Here is a 22604-nt window from a genome sequence, read left to right as displayed (position 1 = left end):
ATCTCTGACTGCCTAAGAGCATGAATGCATATAGCGATCATATGTGCACGTTTTGTCAATGAGTGGTCCCAAAGGCCAAAAGAGGTGGAAATATCCAAGAGAGAGAAATAAAAAACTTTCTTATGGTAAATTCTAGTTCAAAGTTCGAAGCACTTGCTTTCGCACGTGATTTCTGTTCCCTGAAAAAAGAAACAAAAAAAGTTCTGGCGCCTAAGAAATTATACCATATAATATTGCAAATTTGCAAGTGGATGTATTTACATTGCAATTTGTGGTAATAAAGATATTATGATTAGAAAACAATATTGTAAAAAGTAAGTTTAATTTCTTCATCCATCGCAAGTCTTAGGGGTCCCTTATACCTCGCCGTCCCCCGAATATCGATATCGAAAATTTAGAATGATATATTCTAGTCCACATATTCGCGATATCGAATGTTGATATAGATATCGACGATAGCGATGTATCGACATATCACATGTCCAGGTCCGAGAAGTGATGCTTCAAATATACTGAAATCAACAATCAAATTCTAAATAAGTTCTCCATTTCCGTATTCAATGTTGTGGGGGAAGGGTGTGAACCCGAATAGAAATTAAAGTGGAATGTTCTACAAAATAGTCATAATTTATTGGCCATATTTCTATCAGTACTTTGGTACGGACTAAGCTACCAGACTAACAGAACTAGAAATTAGAGATTTTATTCCTTTTTTCTCTCACACTAAAAGACTTCTGCATTTTCCTGAGGTTTTCATATTCTTAATATAAGTCCCCTATCCTGGGCTAATTCTGGTTCGTGATTTCGAGGTAATCGGTAAACGAAAGATTAAAGTTTGTCGACTCTCAACTCTCGACAGTTTGTGAGAAGATATTTCACAGTTCATGTTGTTATTTCTTCGTTACAAAAACACTTCTAGTTGAATCTATTCATGGTAAATTACTGAACTTATAAACATTAAAAATAATTATTTATTTTTCAATAATTTTAAAACATAAAAAGTCGTTACAGTTCAGTAGAATGCAGTAGTAGATGGAAGTGAATGTGAATAATAAGTGTTTCCCATTCTCTTGTCCAGAGGCGGATCTACGATGGACTTCTGGGGGCTCGGTGGCTGATAATACTCCTATTTAGAGCTACTTTTAAGGACTCCAAATTCTGGAATGGGTTTTATTTAAAATAGAAAGATTCCCTTTCTGGGGGCAATCGCCATGATCGCCCCCTGGATCCGCCCCTGCTCTTGTGTAGCAGATTTGAAGATATTTAGTTCGTGTATGCTTCTGACGATGCTGATTAGGGATGGCCACATCTGTATAAATTATATTCTGACATCGGATAGAAACTTATCCGGATTTGCAATATCCGGTTGACGGATAACAAAACGGATGACGCATAACGGATAATATCCGGATAACAGATGACGGATAATATCCGGATAACAGATGACGGATAATATGCGGCTGACGGATCGTATCCGGAAAACGGATGTCGGATAAGATCCGCATAACGGATGATATCCGGATGACGAATAACGGATAATATCTGAATGTCGGATAAGATCCGGATAATGGATTTATCCTGATAATTTATAAAATTAAGATAAAGGATAATGTCTGGGTAATAGAACATTCGGATAACTGATTACATCCGGATGACGAATAAAGGATAATATCCGGATAAGGTATATGGTTTTAAAAAGACATAAAAGGAGGGGGACGTATCAGACTTTTCTGCTCATGTACTTATTAAAAGACGATCATCGGGCAGTGGACTTTACCATTGAAAGATATTGCTTCTTAAAATGTTTCCTAGTAACTTCGAATTTCCTTGTTCTTGTGGGGTGCGGTGGCTCAGTGGTAGAGCGCTTTTACTGGTGCGTGTGGTCCTTAATGTTTCGATCTCCTGCCAAGTAAGTTTATGATGAACAAGATCGTATCCCTTGATTTTCTCAGGGTATTCCCGCTTCTTCCCACTTTACAGTCCACCAATTCTTCTATTATTATTGACTTGCTTCAATCACTGGGCGCAGTAGCTCAGTGGTAGAGCGTTTCCTCTGGTGAGCTAATTAAGTTTGTTCTGGACAAGATCGTATCCGTGGGTTCACGCAGGACACTACCGTTTCTTCCCACTTTTCATTCGAACAATTCCTGTATTATCATTGACTTACTTTAATCATTGGGCGCGGTGGCTCATTCGTCGAGCGCTTCGGCTGGTGGGCCAAGTACGTTTGAGATGGACAAGATCCTATCCGTGGGTTTGTCAGGGTATTCCCGCTTCCTCCCACATTTCATTCCACCAATTCTACTATTATCATTTACCTACCTTAATCACGGGGCGCGGTGGCTCAGTGGTACAGCACTCCCCCTGGTGGGCCAAGTACGTTTGTAGTGGACAAGATCGTATCCGTGGGTTTTGTCAGTACTCCCGTTTCTTCCCACTTTCATTCCACCAATTCCCTTATTATCATTGACTTGGTTCAATCATTGGGCGTGGTGTCTCAGTGGTAAAGCGCTTTCTCTGGTGGGGCAAGTAAGTTTGTAGTAGACGAGATCGTGTCCGTGGGTTTTGACAGGGTACTCCCGCTTCCTCGCACATTTCATTCAACCATTTCTATTATCATTGACTCTTCAATTATTGGGCGCAGTGGCTCAGTGGTAGAGCATTTCCTCTGGTGGGCCAAGTAAGTTTGTGGTGTACAAGATCGTATCCGTGGGTTCTGTCAGGGTACTCCCGCTTCCTCCCACTTTTCGCTCCACCAATTCTTCTATTATCATTGACTTCCTTCAACTGGGCGCGGTGGCTCAGTGGTACAGCACTTCTTCTGGTGGGCCAAGTAAGTTTGTGGTGGACAAGATCGTATCTTTGTGTTTTGTCAAGGTACCCTCACTTCCTCCCACATTTCATTCCACTAATTCATTTATTATCATTGACTTACTTTAAGTATGGGGTGCAGTGGCTCAGTGGTAGAGCGCTTCCTCTGGTGGGCCAAGTAAGTTTGTAATGGAAAGTATCGTATTTGTGGGTTTTGTCAGAATACTCCCGATTCTTCCTACTTTTAATTCCAACAATTCTTCTATTATCATTGACCTACCTTAATCACGGGGCGCGGTGGTTCAGGGGTAGAGCGCTTCCTGTGGTGGGCCAAGTACGTTTGTAGTGGACAAGATCGTATCCGTGGGTTTTGACAGGGTACTCCCGTTTTTTCCCACTTTTGATTCCACCAATTCCTCTATTATCATGGACTTGCTTCAATCATTGGGCGTGATGGCTCAGTGGTAGAGCGCTTCCTCTGGAGAGCCAAGTATGTTTGTGCTTTACAAGATTGTATCCGTGGGTTTTGTCAGGGTATTCTCGATTCCTTTCACATTTTATTCCACCAATTCCAGTGTTATCATTGACCTACCTTTATCACTGGGCGCGGTGGCACAGTAGTAGAGCGCTTTCTCTGGTGGGCCAAGTAAGTTTGTAGTGGACAAGATCGTATCCGTAGGTTTTGACAGCGTACTCCCGTTTTTTCCCACTTTTCATTCCACCAATTCCTCTATTATCATGGACTTGCTTCAATCATTGGGCGAAGTGGCTCAGTGGTAGTGCTTCCTCTGGTGGATCAAGTAAGTTTGTGGTGTACAAGATCGTATCCGTGGGTTTTGTCAGGGTACTGCCGCTTCCTCCCACATTTCCCACCACCAATTCTTCTATTATTATTGACTTACTTTAATCATTGGGCGCAGTGGCTCAGTGGTAGAACGCTTCCTCTGGTGGGCCAGTAGGTTTTGTCAGGGTACTTTCGCTTCCTCCCACATTTCATTCCACCAATTATTCTATTATCATTGACTTACTTTAATCATTGGAAGCGGTGGCTCAGTGGTAGAGCGCTTCGTCTGGTGTGCCGAGTAACTGTAATGGACAAGATCGTATCCGTGGGTTTCGTCAGGGTACTCCCGATTCTTCCCGTTTTTCATTCCACCAATTCCTCTATTATCATTGACTTAATTTATCCATTGGGCGCAGTGGCTCAGTGGTAGAGCGCTTGCTCTGGTGGGACAATTAAGTTTGTAGTGTACAAGATCGTATCCATCGTTTTCTTTCAGGGCACTTCCGCTTCCTCCCACATTTCATTCCATGAATTCCTGTATTATCATTGACTTGCTTCAATCGTTGGGCGCAGTGGCTCAGCGGTACAGCGCTTCCTCTGGTGGGCCAAGTAAGTTTGTGGTGGACGAGATCATATACGTGGGTTTTGTCAGTGTACTCCCGCTTTTTCCCACATTTCATTCCACCAATTCTTCTATTATCATTGTCGTTCTTCAATCATTGGGCGCAGTGGCACTGTGGTAGAGTGCTTCTTCTGGTGGACCAAGTAAGTTTGTGGTGGACAAGATCGTATCCGTGGGTTTTCTCAGCGTACTCCTGCTTCCTCCCACATTTCATTCAACCAATTCTTCTATGATATTTTACTTGCTTTAATGATTGGAGAGGTCTTGGTCCTTTGAGCATTGCGGTGATGTCAGCAATCAGATTCGGTTCCAAGCATTTGGGTTGTGGTGTAAACCTTTGCTGTGGTCCAATCTCAGTATTTTATTACGCCAGATAAAACCATCCATACAGCTATAAATGTTGTTCTATCTTGCACAACCAGGTATTGAGACTGAGCCAATTCGCAACCTCATTTCTGGCCCTTTGAGGCCAGGAACCAATTTCGGGCATTATGCTGTCCTCAAACAACTTCAACTTTCCAATGTTACCATCCGCGTCCAACAACCCCATGTTTAAAAGAGGAATAGAAAGAACCCGCGTCTAAAACTTCGGGACCCAGTTTCTTTAGGTTCAAGGCTAGGGATCGATTTCTGACATGTCAATTGTGCTCAACGGATCAAAACCATTCAAATGCCGCCAACGCCGTCCAACAACTTTGTTTAATAGGTGAATAGAAGGGACCGGAAGCCATAACATCAGGACCCCATATCTTGAGCTTCGTGGCCTGGGCCTGATTTCTGACATTACTACTGCACTCAGGGAACCCGGACCTTACCAACGCTGTCACTCGCGTCCACCAACTCCATGTGTAACATGGTCCCCCTGACGTAGGAGAATCGACTCCATGCTTTTTTCATAATTATTCTCGAAATGGATTTGTATACAAGGTAGTTTTGTCAAGTTTAGTAGCAGGTCTAAAATAAGCCTCTTGAGAGCGGCTCTTATTTTTTAAAGAATACATAACGATCACTTTTGGCTGTTGCAATGGTCTGTCCAAGCGGATTGGTAAAAAAAAAGAAAAAAATCAGCGTAGCATAACAACAAAAAGGTATTTCTCTTATATGTTAAAAATAAAAGCACATAAAGGAAAAGTCAAAGCTTGGTAAGTTGAGTATCGGGGAACGCTGAATTCTACTTCGCCCCGCGGAACGAAATTACTAGCTACGGCTCTGAGCTCGAACACTTAACGGTCTTTCAGTCTCTCATCCCTTATCTACAACAACGTAGTTTGATTAACTTGTTATACAAAACGTTTGGAAAGAACCTGTGAGTGTGACTTATTGATAGCTATGCAATATGTTGACAGAGTGCTAGTCTTCAGTTTAGCAACGAAGGTGCCCTTAGGCGAAATTTCACGTTGCTCTCTACTTTTGTCTCTGCCTTGTAAATCATGACATTGTGTTTAAAGGCAAACAGAAACAAGGTCAGTCAGTTGTTTAGTCCGAACAACTGATAAGACGTTTGTGTCTTTTACACAAATAATTTTTTGAAGCTTGCTGTTTGAAGACCTTTTGAATTATACATTATAAAACAACATACCCAGATTCAGAGAAGCCAACAAAAATTTTAAAGAAGGGTGAAAAAATATCTTTATTATTCAGATGCTTTATCATTATTATTATTTACCACAGTTAGTAGAACAGCTTCTCTTTGTTGATAAAAATCGTAATTTGGCATTTATTAAAAGTAATATGACTGGGTTTAGAGTAGAGATGTAAAAAAGCCGGCTTTTTTGAATCTATGGTTTTTTTCACATAAAATGCCAGCTTTTTTGGAAAAAACGAGAATTTTGGAAATTTTGGCTTTTTTCATTTTCATGAGTTTTCTATTTAAATAGCTTTCTTATAGTATATTCTATGGTTAGATAAGAATTCCATGATCTAAGTGACATATTTCGCTCTGAAATTCACCATCAAGATGGATGAAGCACATGTTTTACGAACTAAAGCCAACATGAAGAATGTAGTATTTGAGGGCAATTTTAGAGGGTATTTAACTTTATTTTAACTTTTGAGTTATCGACATTTTTTTATTCTCTAGATCATTTTAGTTTGTCATCCGTATTTCTTTTCTAAGAGCTTAGTACTCTAGTTTCAAAGTACTTTGGGAGGGGTTCCTCTGATTGTTTCATTTTTAAAAAATCCTTAATTTTTATTTGGGAGGAGCTTGAAGAGCTCTGCCAATGAGCCACCGCATCCAATGATTAAAGTAAGTCAATATTAATGGAAGAATTGGTGGAATGAAATGTGGGAGGAAGCCGGAGTTCCCTTAGAAAACCCACGGATACAATCTCGTAAACCAGAAACTTACTTGGCCCACCGGAGAAAGCGCTCTACCACTGAGCCACCGCGCCCAATCATTGAATCAAGTCAATGATAAAAGAGGAATTGCTAGAGTGAAGACTGGAAAGATGCGGGAGTACCCTGAGAAAACCCACATATCCGGTCTTGTCCATCCCAAACCTAATTGGCCCACCAGAGAAATCGCTCTACCACTGAGCCACTGCGCCGAACGATTGAAGCAAGTCCATGATAATAGAAGAATTGGTGGAATGAAATGTGGGAGGAAGCATAGGTAACCTCACAAAACCAACGGATACGATCTTATCCACAACAAACTTACTTGGCCCACCAGAGGAAACACTCTACCACTGATCCACCGCGCCCGATGATTAAAGTAAGTCAATGTTAATAGAGGAATTGGTGGAACTAAAAGTGGTAAGAAGCGGGAGTACCCTCAGAAAATCCACGTATACGATATTGTCTATCAAAACTTACTTGGCCCACCAGAGGAAGCGCTTTGCTACTGAACCACTGCGCCCAGTGACTGAAGCAAGTCAATTGGAGGAATGACATGTGGGAGGAAGCCGGAGTACCCTGACAAAACCAACGGATATGTTCTTGTCCGCCACAATCTTGGCCCACCAGAGGAAGCGCTCTACCACCGAACCATTGGGTCCAATGATTAAAGTAAGTCAATGATAATAGAGGTGTTGGTGGAATAAAATGTGGGAGGAAGCAAGAGTACCCTGACAAAAGCCACGGATACGATCTTGTCCACCACAAACTTCTACGCCCGGGGATCGAAACAGTAAGAACACCGCGCACCAGAAGAAGCGTTCTACCACTGAGCCACCTACCACAATGATTGCCGCTAGTCAATGATAATAGAGGAATTGGTGGAATGAAATGTGGGAGGAAGCGGGAGTACCCAGATAAAACCCGCGGATACGATCTTGTCCACCACAATCTTACTTTGCCCACCAGAGGAAGCGCTCTACCACTGATCCATCGCGCCCAATGATTAAAGTAAGTCATAATAATAGAAGAATTGGAGGAGTGAAATGTGCGAGGAAGCGGGAGTACACTGACAAAAACCACGAATACGATCTTGTCCACCACAAACGTACTTGGCCCACCAGACGAAGCGCTCTATCACTCAGAAACCGCGTCCAATGATTGAAGCAAGTCAATGATAATAAAAGAATTGGTGGAATGAAATGTTGGAGGAAGCGGGAGCACCCTGAAAAAAACCTACGTATACTATATTGTCGAGCACAAATTTATCAGGCAGGGGATCGAAACAGTAAGGACCCAACGAACCAGAGGAAGCGTTCTACCACTGAGCCACCGTGCCCAATGATTAAGGTAGGTCACTGATAATAGAGGAATTGGTGGAATGAAAAGTGGGAAGAATCGGGAGTACACTGAAAAAAACCACGAATACGATCTTGTCCATTACAAACTTACTTGGCACACCAGAGGAAGCGCCCTACCAATGAGCCACCGCATCCAATGATTAAAGTAAGTCAATATTAATAGAAGAGTTGGTGGAATGAGATGTGGAAGGAAGGGAGAGTACCCTGACAAAACCCACGGATACAATCTTGTAAACGAGAAACTTAATTAGCCCACCAAAGGATGTGCTTTGCCACTCAGCCACCGCGCCCAATGATTAAACCAAGTCAATGATAATATATTAATTTGTGGAATGAAAAGTGGGAAGAAGCGGGAGTACCCTGAGAAGACCCACTGATAAATCTTCTCCACCACAAACTTACTTGCCGGGATCGAAACAATAACTACCCCACGTACCAGAGTAAGCGGTCTGCCATTGAGCCACAGCGCCCAATGATTACAACAAGTGAATGATAATGGAAGAATTGATGGAGTGAAAAGTGGCAAGGAGCGGGAGTACCGTGAGAAAACCTACGGATACGATCTTGTCCACCGCAAACTTACTTGCCGGGGATCGAGACAATAAGGACCCCATGTACCAGAGTAAGCGGTCTACCATTGAGCAACCGCGCCCCACAACAAGAACAAGAAAATTGGAAGTTGCTAGGAAACATTTTAAGAAGCAATATATTTCAATGGTAAAGACCACTGCCCGATGATCGTCTTTTAATAAGTCCATGAGCAGAAAAGACTGATACGTCCCTGTCCTAATGTTTTTTTAAAACTATATACGTTATCCGGATATTATCCTTTATTCGTCATCTGGATATAATCATTTTTCGGAATGTTCTGTTATCCAAATGTTATCCGTTATCTTAAATTTATAAATTATAAGGATAAATCCATTATCCGGATATTATCCGACATCCAGATATTATCCGGATATTATGCGTCTGCCGGATATTACCCGTTATCCGCCATCCGTTTTGTTATCCGGCAACTGGATATTGCAAATCCAGATAAGTTTCTATCCGATATCAGAATAAAAAATTATCCAAATGTGGCCATCCTTAAACAGCATCGTCAGAAGCATACACGAACTAAATGTCTTCAAAGTCTGCTACACAAGAGCAGGGGCGAACATGGCGATTGCCCCCAGAAAGGGAATCTTTCTTCTTTTATATATAAATATAACCCATTCTAGAGTTTGGAGCTCTTATAAGTAGCTCTAAGTAGCAGTATTATCCACCACCGAGCTTCCGGGGAGCGGAAAACCTACTTTTATCTTAACATTAGTTTTTCTTAAAATTTCTATTCTGGTTCACACCCTTCCCCCACAACATTGAATACGGAAATGGAGAACTTATTTAGAATTTGATTGTTGATTTCAGTATATTTGAAGCATCACTTCTCGGACCTGGGCATGTGATATGTCGGTACATCGCTATCGTCGATATCTATATCAACATTCGATATCGCGAATATGTGGACTAGAATATATCATTCTAAATTTTCGATATCGATATTCGGGGGACGGCGAGGTATAAGGGACCCCTAAGACTTGCGATGGATGAAGAAATTAAACTTACTTTTTACAATATTGTTTTCTAATCATAATATCTTTATTACCACAAATTGCAATGTAAATACATCCACTTGCAAATTTGCAATATTATATGGTATAATTTCTTAGGCGCCAGAACTTTTTTTGTTTCTTTTTTCAGGGAACAGAAATCACGTGCGAAAGCAAGTGCTTCGAACTTTGAACTAGAATTTACCATAAGAAAGTTTTTTTATTTCTCTCTCTTGGAGATTTCCACCCCTTTTGGCCTTTGCGACCGCTCATTGAGAAAACGTGCACATATGATCGCTATGTGCATTCATGCTCTTAGGCAGAGTCAGAGATTTTGAAAGGGAAACGACTTTATTATTATAATAATAATAATTATTATTATTATAACAAGGTGGTTTACAACTAGGGTCCCATTTCTTTATCTTGCATGGGAGGGCCGCAAGTCTGCTATGCCTCTGGTTTCCCCCATTTTGTGTTTTTGTTCTCTTTTTCGTTTCGTTTAGCTATTTCTTTTTGTGTTGTTAGGCTTTTATATGAAACCTTTATATTATAGAAGTTTTTTTTGAGTTTCTTTTTTTGGGTGGGGAGGGGGGAAAGAGAGAAATGCTTTCTTCTTATATCTGTTTCTTACCATTCATCTTGTTTGAACTGCTTAAGTAAGTCATTTTGTAACTTTTGATGTCATCCAACTCCGTCACAATAATAAAATTGTCATTCTTAACGATTTGTTTTATTCTCTTATTTGCAGTTTGCCACACTGATATATTTGTGACAAAATTAAGGTTTAGTCCAACGCCTTTCGAATTTGCAACCAACCCAACCGCCGAGCTTTTTGGGTTGCCTGCTATTGCAGGAAAAGGAGAATTGCAGGGGGTAATGCACTTTTGGAGTCGTGTATACATACCACAACAAGAATTATAGCTCTACCTGTCTCCATAGCCGAATGGTGAGGCTCCGAAGTTGACCATCTTCCATGTCTTCTACAATTCATAAATTGTACTCCCCGTCTTTGATGGCCCATTACTTGGCGGGAATTATTTTTCGACAAAACAAAAAATATGGGTGTCTTAAAGACATGTCTAGTTGCTATAAAAAAAAAGTTTCAACAATATCTGTGATGGTGATGGTACATGCTCTGCCTGAATTGAAATGGAAGGCACCATACGTCTTTCACTTGTCTGTAAAGGAACATGTACAGATATTGTGAGGAATGAGATTTATGCTCATATGCGAATGATGCGCTGTGTAGAGAGCGCAGGTTCAGCTAGTGTGTATAATAAAATTTTATAAACTTTATTAGTCCTCCGTACATTCAGTTACTTTCATTTCAATAACTATGTATAAGTTCCGGTGGTCTATAATTGAGGGAATAAATATGAATTTCTTATTTTATACTTCCAAACTATGCTATGCATAAATTTTGGAAGTCTTATAGATATGCTTTGTCCATCTGTGACAGGTATCAGAGCAGAAACGGTAAGAAATATCGAGATGTGTTTTTTTGCAATTGATTTAGTGTCCAAGCTATAGGTTCCCTATTTCCGGTCTCAACATTTGCTTCTATAGAATGTAAACGCTAGTAGATTGCGCAAAGCTTGCTTTTTGTTTGTTTGTTTGTTTGTTTGTTTGTTTACTATTCAGTGTCTCAAAACAACATATAAAGTCTATCCACAACATTCTAACAAAATTAGAAACTGTTTAAATTGAGTATTACTTCCGCTTTCAATACTGATTTTCATATAGCAAAATCTGTAAGAGATATCAAAATACGTTTTGTTGTAATTTGACGGCCCAGGACTAGCTTTCGTTTTCCCCCATAACCTTCTATTCAAACTGGAAGTGATTCATATTATCCATTTTCGGTATCAACATCATCGCCATCGAACAAAAATGGCAATACATAGCGACAAGCGTTTTTTAACGATTCAGTGTGTAAAGGCAATATACAAGTATCTGCAACACATTACCAAGACCGGAAGTGGTTCAAATTGACCATTACTTCTGGTTTCAATACTGATTTCAAAAGAACAAAAACGATCAGAAATACCGAGATGCTGATTTTTGCAATGGATTCAGCTTTTAAAGAATAGATTTCCGTCTCCTCCTATAACCTTTTATTGAATGCAGAAGTGGTTCAAATTGGCAATTTTTCGATTTGAACATTTATCGATTAGGACAAAAACATTAAGAAATAGCGGGTAGGTCTAATGACTTTTTGATACGGATTCAGCGTCCGAGAAACTGTTTGTCTTTGATCTTATTACTCTTGCAACCAGTATTTATAGATGTACTGTTTCAAGTTTGAGTATTGAATTCGTATAGTTTGAAGTCTACCGTAGTTTCACACTATGAAACTCACTTGTTTTATTATTAGTCGTGGAACGTGAAACATACTACTAAGGCATCGAGGCTAAGGGAGACGGTAGTGATAAATGGAATGTGGAAGGAATTGGCAAAATTGCGAGAAACCTTTATACACACCGTGTTTTACCACCGCAAAGCTCAGTTGACTCGATTTGAAATCGAAGCAGGAATCTTACGCACCATAGATGAGCGTCCTACCATTGAGACGCTGAGACCTGTACATTATTCCAGCTTTCGATCACAAGAGATGCCGTTATGAAACGCAGTAAGTGTGTCTTCAGAATTACATATCGCGACTTTCTGTCCTAAGATCATCTCCAATATGTTCAGTATATTGGGCGAAAGTATTTTATTTGGTTTTTATTGAAAGAGAAAAAATAAAATCGTAAGTTAATGTCCGTAAGTTATGCCGTGCAAGCCCAAGTATAGTAATAAATACAGGTGAGTAACTAAATGATAAAGATTAGACATTAAGCCTGTCCCCGAAAAACCTATGAACATTGTATTGCCAGCAAAATCGTTGCGTTGTACAGCCATGATTTGAGCTCTCGAATCTATTCACTCTACAAGTAAGCCACTACGCTACTTTTATAGTAGTCATATACTGATAAGTACCTTCGTTTTCCATGTGATAGTCATTTTTGAGCGTGGTTATTCTTTTGTCAGCTAATACGCCAATTGAAAGTATTTATGTGTGTCCTATAAGTAATTTATTAAGAAGTCAAAAGTATATTTATATATTTTTATTTTTACAGAGCATCATAGCTGTTTGAACGAAGAAATAGAGTTTAGCCGCCTGCCAACTGAACCAAGCGAAATTTCTTCTCTGACGTCATTTACACGGAAATCTGCGATTGACTAAACCGTTAACGTTTTTTAAACTAGGAGATTACCGAAATTTGTAATATTTTGATGGATGTAGATAATTTTTGTAGTTCTTTTTGTGTGAGTCTGTATGTTTGTATGTAGTTAGCGCTATTGAAGCCGTAATTATGGATTTATATTAATATGTACAAATTCCTTGATGGTCTTCTTGTTGACAATAAGCTAATTTGAGATTGTTTTTCTTTTTTAATGGCAGAATGATCTGTTCAGGTATGCTTTTGAACAACCATCATTTATATGTATTTGATACTTCTGTATGTCGACATTAAATGATTCATTTGAATATGAAAACGAAAATACTGTATTACTAAGATTGAAAAAGAAATTAAAAATGTTTTTGATAGTATTTCCAGTTTCGTTACGAAGCACTTTTCAAAACAGCTCTTAACACCGAAAATTAGTAGGAACATAGTGTAACAGAGTAATGCATTTGGAATTTCTTCGAGAGTAATTGTATCTAGATTATCTCGGGTGAAGTATATCGAGGCCCAAGTTGGCCTCGAAAGTTTTGGTCAAAAGAATTGTCAGGAAGGAGACCACTTAGAACTTTCAAACTTGTAAATCAGACCAATAATAGAAATTAAGCTTTTCAGTCAGTATTAAACTTTTATAAGTATTATTGTGATTATTTTTATTGCGCAGCTTTTTCCATTATTTATTTTTTTTCGTATATTATTATTATTTTTGAGCTACTAAGAGTTTCATTTGATTGTGGTGAAAATTAACTTAATTGTGAAGCAGTTAGCATGTAATGAGGGTCCAGTTTGCTGAGTATTTAAAGGCTGTTTAAATAACTGCATTTATTTTTATAATTTTCATTGTTTTAATAGCAGTAATGAATGGTAATGTTAATTGATTCGCCTAGATCGTTCACATATATGTTATACTTTTTTCTAGATGAAATTGTTTTTTTCATTGCAGCGCAAAGCTGAAAAGCTGTAGTCTCATATCAAGATACATTTTGAGCCAGATAAGTCTTATACTTTCTGTGAACGAATTTTAATGTTGCATATTCCTAATTCATTGTATACGCTTTTCTTAAACTCAAATCCATGATCTGTGCACTTAGCTTAAATTTATTCTTCATATTGTATGATCCATTTATATTATTTTAAAAACTGTCATAAATCCTAGTAATAAAAGTAAGTCTTCTTTCGTTTGTTGCATAAGTTTCTCTGTTATGGTACATAAAATAATTCATGATAGTGAGACTTTAATTAGCATAACTAAATCACCACTTCGAATTTCTTAAAGACTATTGTTAACATGACCAAAGCATGTGATGTTAATATTTTTATCGTTCAGTAATTGTTGAGAAATATGTAATTTTAAACACTCCCAAGTGTTTCATATGTTCAAATGCATAATGAGTAGCTGTTCTTATAGTATGGTATTTTGTTACCTTGTAAGGTTAAGCTTTGTTTCCATTACGTGTACGTTCTTTCAGTTAATGAGAATTCGTGTGATTTTTCAACTTAATATTTAGAACTGTGTGAGTGTCTGGAGAGAGAATGCTAGGGAGAAAGTAATATTTTTAGAAGTTTTCAAGTATGCTTAAATTATAGCTAAAATTTATTTAGGGTTACCTAATGAATTGCTTCCATTAATTTTTCAAATTGTACAACGTACGTATAATGTAGGTGTGGACATGTCTTTCAGTGTCATATGTCTTTTATTAACATATGACCTTTTGGTAAATTTATTTAAAAGTGTTAATAAGCTATACTTGAGATATATATATATATATATATATATATATATATATATATATATAATATAGGTTACTTACAGAAGGAAATATGTTTCATATACGCGCAGAAATACGTGAATATAGAATCATTGCTTGAGAAGAAATCTGGAAAACAGACATATTCGCCTGCATATTTGGTTTATATGGACATTTAATGAGAATTGTGTCAGCAAGTGGGTACTACATTTTTCGTATAAGGGAAGGCATATGAATTAAATAAATATAAGAAAATATTCATAGTGCTTCGTAATACAACGCGCAGTGAGTCATTGTGATACCGATGTTCATTTATATTATGAAAGACTTCCGTTTTCAATATATTGCAATCACGATGATTAAATGTAGACGAGTCAGTGTGATAGAAAATAAATCATCCTCAATGAATAACTTGGAACTGCTATCAGTATTCTTTTGATGCATGTAATTTCTACACCTTTCATTATGTGGTAGATAATGAAATGTGAGCTTCGTTGTTTCCGTCTAGGTCTCGATATTTTTTAAAAATATTTCACAGGAGTTATTTCTGGAAGAGGGACAATAACCACTTTGGTGTAATGGTACATGAAGAGTGAGAATATGTACTCTTTGTGTATCATTGAATTCGCACCTATAGAGGAATTGGTGTTAAAAATCAGTTGTTTTCTCCATTTATCAATACTTTGGTGTAATTTAAATAAAACTCACCCTGTGGATATTGTAATATTGCCTTCGATTTCTCGTTAATAAGTAACGTAAATACTTTGCAGAGTACAGAGTTACGCCTGTACGATTGCCAGAAGAATTTTTTTTTTTTTTTCAAAAGTTACGTAAATCATATCTTATTAATTTTTAAGTATTTCACATTATAATTAGTGGTTTCCTAGAATTGGTGAATTTTACACATATTTTATGAATGTGTTACACAATAATGTTCTTTCGCCATTCTGAACATTGAGACTACCGTTGACAGGAACATATTTGATATAAATACGAAACTATTAAAGAAAAAAAATATGTTCACGCTCTTGGACTCATTTTTTGGTCTCTTCTAGTGTAGCACATGCAAATTACGACACGCAGAATAAATTGTTCCATTTTGAAGCCGATATCACAAAAAAGGGAAAAGAAATTATATTGTCTCCAGTGAATGTTGTAGTTCCGAATTTGTTCTGAGGTTCCATGGTGACTAATAGGCCTGCGTTATCGTCTTCGGTGCTGGAAACTTGGGTTTCATTCTCAGTCTGATCTCGTGTGGTTTGGATTCCATGTTAAGTTGATGTTGCATGCTGAATTCTGTATTGAAAAAGGGTGCTGAAGTCCAAAAGAATCAACCAACAAATTAACCACTAACACACTAATAGTGATACACAATTAGTTTTCATGATTTTCTGTTAGTGATCACTTGCAGTGTTCAATTAAGTCTGGTTCGGTGTCTTGAATTGCATCCCAAATTTCTTTTACATTTATTTTCAACATCAAGGTTTCGATGAAGAATCAGAACGGGTATAAAGATCCATAATAGTTTTGTTGTCCGTACAGAGGGAGGGAGCACTCAAATGTGATGTTTTAAAACATCACAAAATCTTAACCTAGCGTCCAGTGTAATAACGCAATAATAGTACGTTATCGAAAGAAAGTTGTGTTACAGGTTTGTGTAAACTTAGATAACTTTTCATTTCAGTAGTCCATTACTTCGACTCATGCGATATAAAACAATTAACTTGTAATTAAGTAAAAATGTGTTCTCTATGAAAGTGCATTCCCGCGACCTTCTTTATTAGTAAGAATACTTGCTGTATGTTGAGATAGGAGGCCTAGTCTTACTTTTATTTTTATTGTTTTTTACTAAAATTATTAAGTGGGCATGAGATGAAATTAATATTCATGAACGATAAAGTGTGAACATACTATTCCGATATCTATAACTAATATCTATCTTACATGTATTCAAGTCGCAAGATTGAACTACACTACGTGACTGGCAAGAGTAAATCGTTCTTGTGTTGAGACAAAAGGATTGTGTTGTTTTGTCATTTGTGACCACCTAGTGTATTTTTGGCAGCAGCAAAAAATTACATGTGATTGGTTAATACAATTTAAAATATAGATTTTCATAGAACGTAATGCACAGTCTCAAAGCAGGACTCTTCAATATATTTCTTTATTAATATTTTCTTGGATTGTGTATTTAAAAATGTCCATAAATTATGGTAAACTATTGTAATAAAATAATTATACTCTGTGCAACGTGAGAACATTTTGAGTATATTTCTTCATTGAAACTCAATAGATTCTTCTGAAGTATTTGCGAAAGAATTACGTAGATAACACAAAAAAAATGTGTAGACATTCGAAACATTTTATCTACTTTATCATAGAATTTCGATCGGAGTATGGATTCCTTAAGTTTTTTTTTTTTTTAACACAAATATGTAAGTGCTTGTACGTACAAGGAGTATTATTATTTTACTGGAAAATAAGATTCGCTGTATTAGAACTGCATTTGTATTTCAATAAAATTTTAAATTTAGGGAAATAGTAGTCAAGCACTTGATAAATAGTAACCTAAAGGTTGTGCTTAAACAAATTTCTGTATGTTTTCTCTATAACACCAAAGGAACATTAAAAAGGAGTTCTAGCAAACATGGGTTCGGAAAACTACAGTGTGAAGAAATCTAAGTACTTTTCAGAAATAATATGTAATTTGAAAATATACGGATTTGCTAACAGTGATTATACAACAAAAGAGTAAAAAAATCATATCCGTAGAATCATTTTGACAGATAGGGAGATGACATTCTATCTAGCACTTCAGTAATGCTGTTTGAAGAACCACATGCCAAATACCCATACAATTATCGTATTTTTATTTATATTTAGGACACGGTGAGTCTACTTAAGTATGATACTTTCCCTTGTTATGTTTAAGTCCCAACACGTTTTTAATATACAACTTTCGAAACATCGCTGAAAAATTTTCCTACACCTTGAGCTCGTTAATATTTCATAAGCAAGTTCATTCACGCATGTTAACATAAGAGATTAACTTCTGACGTTTGTGCTACATTCTTTTTATGTAATTTTGCCGCTCATATCAGCTGTACACGACAAATCAAACTCGTACGAAATTCTGGCAATTGAGGAAGATAATTATAACCATACAGAACCTTGATTAAGATAACTTTTCCTACTACATTTTCTCCACGTTCTTATCGTGATTCAGATAAAGTTAAAAATAATTCGTGGAATTAGTTCTGTTGAAACATTTCAATAGTAGTTTATTCTTACATATTAAACTGTATTCTTACTTATTGAATCAGAGCAGTGTATTAAAAAAAAAAAGAGAGAGAGGAAAAAAAAAAGTAATAACGTGGCAGTTTTGTAATTTCTACGCGAGCATTTATTCATGTTTAACGTCGGTGCTTGCAAAAATTATTACCATTGTTGAAAAAATCAAATTTTTAAAAAATTTTCGAGCTATTTTTAGTGTATTTAATTTTAGTTTGTTAAAATTAATGATTACTGTAGGTTAATTTTAGCACACAATGCAGTCATTTACCTCCTGGTGTTTATAACCCTCTTAACCGTCCATTCACAAATATAGTGAAAGTATGTTTATGTAATAATAGCAGTTATAGTTCCAGGACCAGAAACTTGTTCGAAAGCGATTATTTGCTGATTTATTTATCCCTTACTAACATTTAAATTGATTATTAATAAATTTAAATTTGCCAGATCAACAGCAGTGGTTTATGAAATTGTGTATCTTGCATTTCTTCCAAATAATAATTTTGGACCATGTACTTACTGGTCTGCTGAAACTACTAGTATGAATACAGTCCTAATGAAAAAAGTATTTATGGTGTGGCAGTACACATTGTTTTCTTTATATATACATAAAAGGAGAGGATAACAGAAATATTATGCCAGGTGGTTTTAATATTTCAAAGTCTAAATATATGAATAATAGATAGGAATTTGTAGAGAAATTGACTGAAACCATTCGTAAATATTGTAGTAACTAGTTTCCTGCCTGTGGTAGACTTGTTAAAAGAAAATATTATATAATAGAATCGAAAACTGAATTTACTGGTAAAATCCATGAAAACTGACTACTAATACTTAGTAACATGATGGAGAAGAAAGCTCTTATGTGCACCTTTGTGAGTTTTCGTATAAATTTATAACTTTTAGTCCATATACGAAAAGGAAACTTGATATACTATAAACTTTAAGTAAACTTAATATTATGTAAATGTCGTTGTACGAGTATAGACGTAGAAAATATTTTTTTCATATTGATGAAATCTCTTCAGAGTGGTGCTTTCGATAATCTTTTCGATACTTTAAGATATACAAGAGGAAGGCTATATTTTTCCTCAAGTATTCTTGTTCGTGATAGTAAAAGGCAGCATAATCATGAGAATGTAATGTAGTTTTAGTACTAGAAGTAACTATTCTCTGTTCTAGAAATTTGATACTTATTTTACTTCAAATGTGTAACCATAGTTTTACTACTGTTCATGTGATAAAGTATTTTTACACTGTCTTCAATGTTTGTCTTTAGTTCATATTGACAAAATAAATTTTTTTAAGTGTGCGTTCTTGCTGTTGTTGCTTTCCTCGGTAATACGAGGACATCCAGGACCCTATAGATAATGGTGGAAAATGCACATGCAAATATGTATTAGAATCAATAATCAGATTAATAAGGAATGCTGATGTGCATGTTTATTCAGACTTGAAGTCAGTCAAGTAAAAATATTCATCAAATGTAAACATTAATGACTATAAACATCAGAAATAATAGAGAAAAGAAGTTAACAAAAAAACAGTAAGAGATCATCTTCTGAACACTGGTGAATTTGTCTGTTTGACCTCCGTTTTTATTCCTTTTTTGTTTAATTCTATTTACTTGCCTGAGATAATTATATCTACTTTTGGATATTGATATTTCAGGCGCTTCCAGATATTTATATTTGTAATTGTAAGAATAGTAATAGGACTCTTTGCTTGCCTTTTGGGACACAGTTAAATTTTACACTTTTTTTTCTTTCATTTACGTTGGCCTACTTTACCTTAATATGAGACTTTCAAATTTTATCCTTTTTTCCACTGAAAAGTATCTGTAATTCAGCAAGGAAATAATTATATATGATAATTAAATTGAAATTCATCGTAATATGGCTCATGATAGACTACCAATTTATATCGTAAAGGTCAGATCCACCGGTATTGTAACAGAGCGTTGTTTGAGCGATTGGCCGTAGAAATTCAAACTCCGATTAGTGATAATGTTACATCTTTGTATTACAAGTATAAAATTTTTAATCTGTGGAGAGGAGGGTGTGGAACATGGGTCAAGTTTTCATTGACACACACCACCTCTGGTTTCGGCCATACTAATTTTTGTCCGTGAAATTTATGACGGTGATGTTTTAGCCGCAAGATGATGTCCCTTTAAGCTATGAATTGTTACAATTAAGAACTTCAGTGTCTTATTTACTTTGATCATCATTTAATTCATTAACGATTAGGGGAGCACCTACGGGAGTCCACAGATCCTACCTCTAAGAAAATTTCGTAATTCGTTACGCATTTGTACACTTTTAAAATAAAATTAGACTTGTTTTTATAGAGAAATGATTGATGTAGCATAAATACTTGATCTTACACTTCTGTACTTTTTAGGCCCTCCGAACATTAATGACAAAACAGATTCGCAAGTATTGCGTCGTTGGAGAGTAATCATTGCAGAAAACTGCTTCAATAATTTAACATTGAATCCTCCATAAGAAAAATGAACTTTAGTGTTCACGTCCCCAAAAGAGGGACTAGACAATCACTTTCTCTCATTTACTGTGAGAATTTGAAAAATTCAGACATTTTTCAACAAGAATGCAAAATTTCAAATTAATAGTGTTTAACCATCTTCCAGTGCTGAAGAATTATGGAACAGGCTGTGTGTATAATATATAAAATATGGGCGGAAATAGGGGACTATAAGAACTTTATCTCCGAATTTGCACTCCGTAATGGCAGTTGATTTCACGACACAATAGAAATATAAACTACAGTCTAGCCACTAGACGTGTTCCAAAACCCAGTTAACTGGTTTGGGTTCGGTGTAAGGCTGAAACAGAATGTGTCGGTTTATTTCAGTAACCGAATCATAATTTTGTTCAGTTTTGTTTCAAAACACACTATATTGCTATACATTATATCTATACATATTTTGGTAAAGTTCCGAAAATATGTAATGCTTTCTTTTTAGGTTAAGATGATATGAATCTGCTGTTTCACTTTTGAATGGAATTCTGATTCCCCATGTTTTTTTGCTCTATATATTTTTGTGAGAACACGTTAATGAACAATAGAAAATACAACTGTTTTCGTTTGGGTTCGGTTAACTGTTTGAAAGTGAAATGAAATCTTGGGGTTTAATGTCCCACGATTATGCCTGTTGGTTAAGGGAGACCATGGTTAAACCAAGTGAATTATGATGGATAAAGTGGTGGAAGCAGAAATTGGGAGGAATCTGGAGTGTCCCGAGGAAACTCACTAGCACGATGTTGTTCATTTCAAGCTTGCTTACCTTGGGAATGAACCAGGTACCCCATCCATCAGATAGTTCAGTGATCGGGGTCCCGGGTTCGATTCCCAGTGGAAGAGCCTTTGAAATATTAAATGTCCTCGATGTATCTGTGTTCGTGTCCCTGTCGTTCAAGGTTATTGAAAATAGCTATAAAACGAGTATAACCGAGTAGAAAATAGACAAGTTACGGAGATAGTTTCGGTGAATCAGAAACGATGTGGTCTTTGCGCCAGGTTCCAGTTAAGAGGTGTGCCATCTAAGGGTTCGAATCACTGTTAAGACCACTTTGTCCTTCACGTCCTTGCGGAGAAAGGGTTGTCGGCAGACAAAGGTGGTCAATCAGTGGGGAAAAAAGAAAGAAATATAGAGTAGGGCAATCACCTGTACACAAGAGATAAACCGTTGTCATTCATTGCAGGAAAAGGGAGAGGAGGAGAGAAGGGGCGTTTACCTGATCACAACAAGGAAACTGAGTATTTAGGGGGACAAATTAGGGAAGTGATTGACATGTGTCTACGTGAGCATCTCCCTGGTTCATGCAGAACACCTTAGTAATAGGTATGGTGGGGCGTGGCTAAACTGCACATGCGTTACCAATCAGATAGGATACTTGGTTTCTACGATCAGAGAACGTGCTAACCCAAACGTTTCTCAGTTGAGAGAGAGCAAGGCTGGAGGACGGATGGCAATATCTACGTTTCTGCAAAAGGAAGTTTGTTTCGCAGCGAAAAAAATAAATAAATATATATTCATTCATTCCTTTCTTCCTTTGCTGCACATCTTATTACTGTTAAAACATTTTTAATATTTTCAGAACAATTTTAACATATTTCTATTCGAGTTTTATAGGATTTTTTCTAAGTTCTCACTCAATGAGTGTTCTATTAGGCTAGTTTTAGACGGAAGAATTTCTCGTAGGAGATGTGCTGCCAAAAAATTCATATAATATTCTATGGCATCAAAAGTATATGGTGCTTTTAAACGGTAGCATTTTGATAAGCATATGTCGTGACGTAGCAAACAAATCACCGGAGAAGAGCGCAATTATGGCTCCGAAATTAAGCGTGAGGTAGCTAAAGCTATAGTAATTGTAACAACAGTTCCCGACGGTCATATTAGAAAACTAAAATCACAAAGAAGTATGTGGGCAAAGAGCATCCCTACTACAACTCATTTTTGTTTACTACAATTCAATTTCCCACACAAAACAAAGAGCATGGATATTTGGCACAAAATCTTTCGCTTCTTTTTAACACACCACGGCGCTGCAATCGGACCAGAAATGCTGGGGAAAATGCTACGAAATAGAGCAGGTCAAGAAATGCCATAGGATATGCCATGGCATGGGAATGCTATAGCATTTGCTACTTTACACGGTAGGATATCGATGATACGATTTTTGCTATGAGAAATGCTACGATAAATGCTTCCGTCTAAAACTAGCCTTAAGAGAAATTATTTAACAAAGAGTTTCTGCAAGAATTTTTAAGAACGAGTAATCTATTACGAACTTCTTAGTAGGAT

The 22604-nt window shown here is 36.8% G+C and overlaps 1 protein-coding gene across 1 annotated transcript in view; it reads left to right on the top strand.

Moving 5' to 3' along the window:
• Positions 1-19085, top strand: part of wls (Wnt ligand secretion mediator) — a 98469-nt gene extending 79384 nt beyond the window's left edge. Inside the window, exon 11 of the mRNA XM_081762685.1 lies at positions 12627-19085. Within this exon, the coding sequence (XP_081618811.1) occupies positions 12627-12733 (107 nt within the window). The 3' untranslated portion in view covers positions 12734-19085. The remainder of the gene's footprint in view (positions 1-12626) is intronic.
• The last annotated feature ends 3519 nt before the right edge of the window (positions 19086-22604 follow it).

Source organism: Thermobia domestica, chromosome 6, assembly GCF_964235325.1.
Source record: "Thermobia domestica chromosome 6, izTheDome1.hap1.1, whole genome shotgun sequence".
Taxonomy (NCBI): Eukaryota; Metazoa; Arthropoda; class Insecta; order Zygentoma; family Lepismatidae; genus Thermobia; species Thermobia domestica.
Note: the sequence above shows the minus strand (reverse complement) of the source record. Positions and strands in the feature narration are given on the sequence as shown.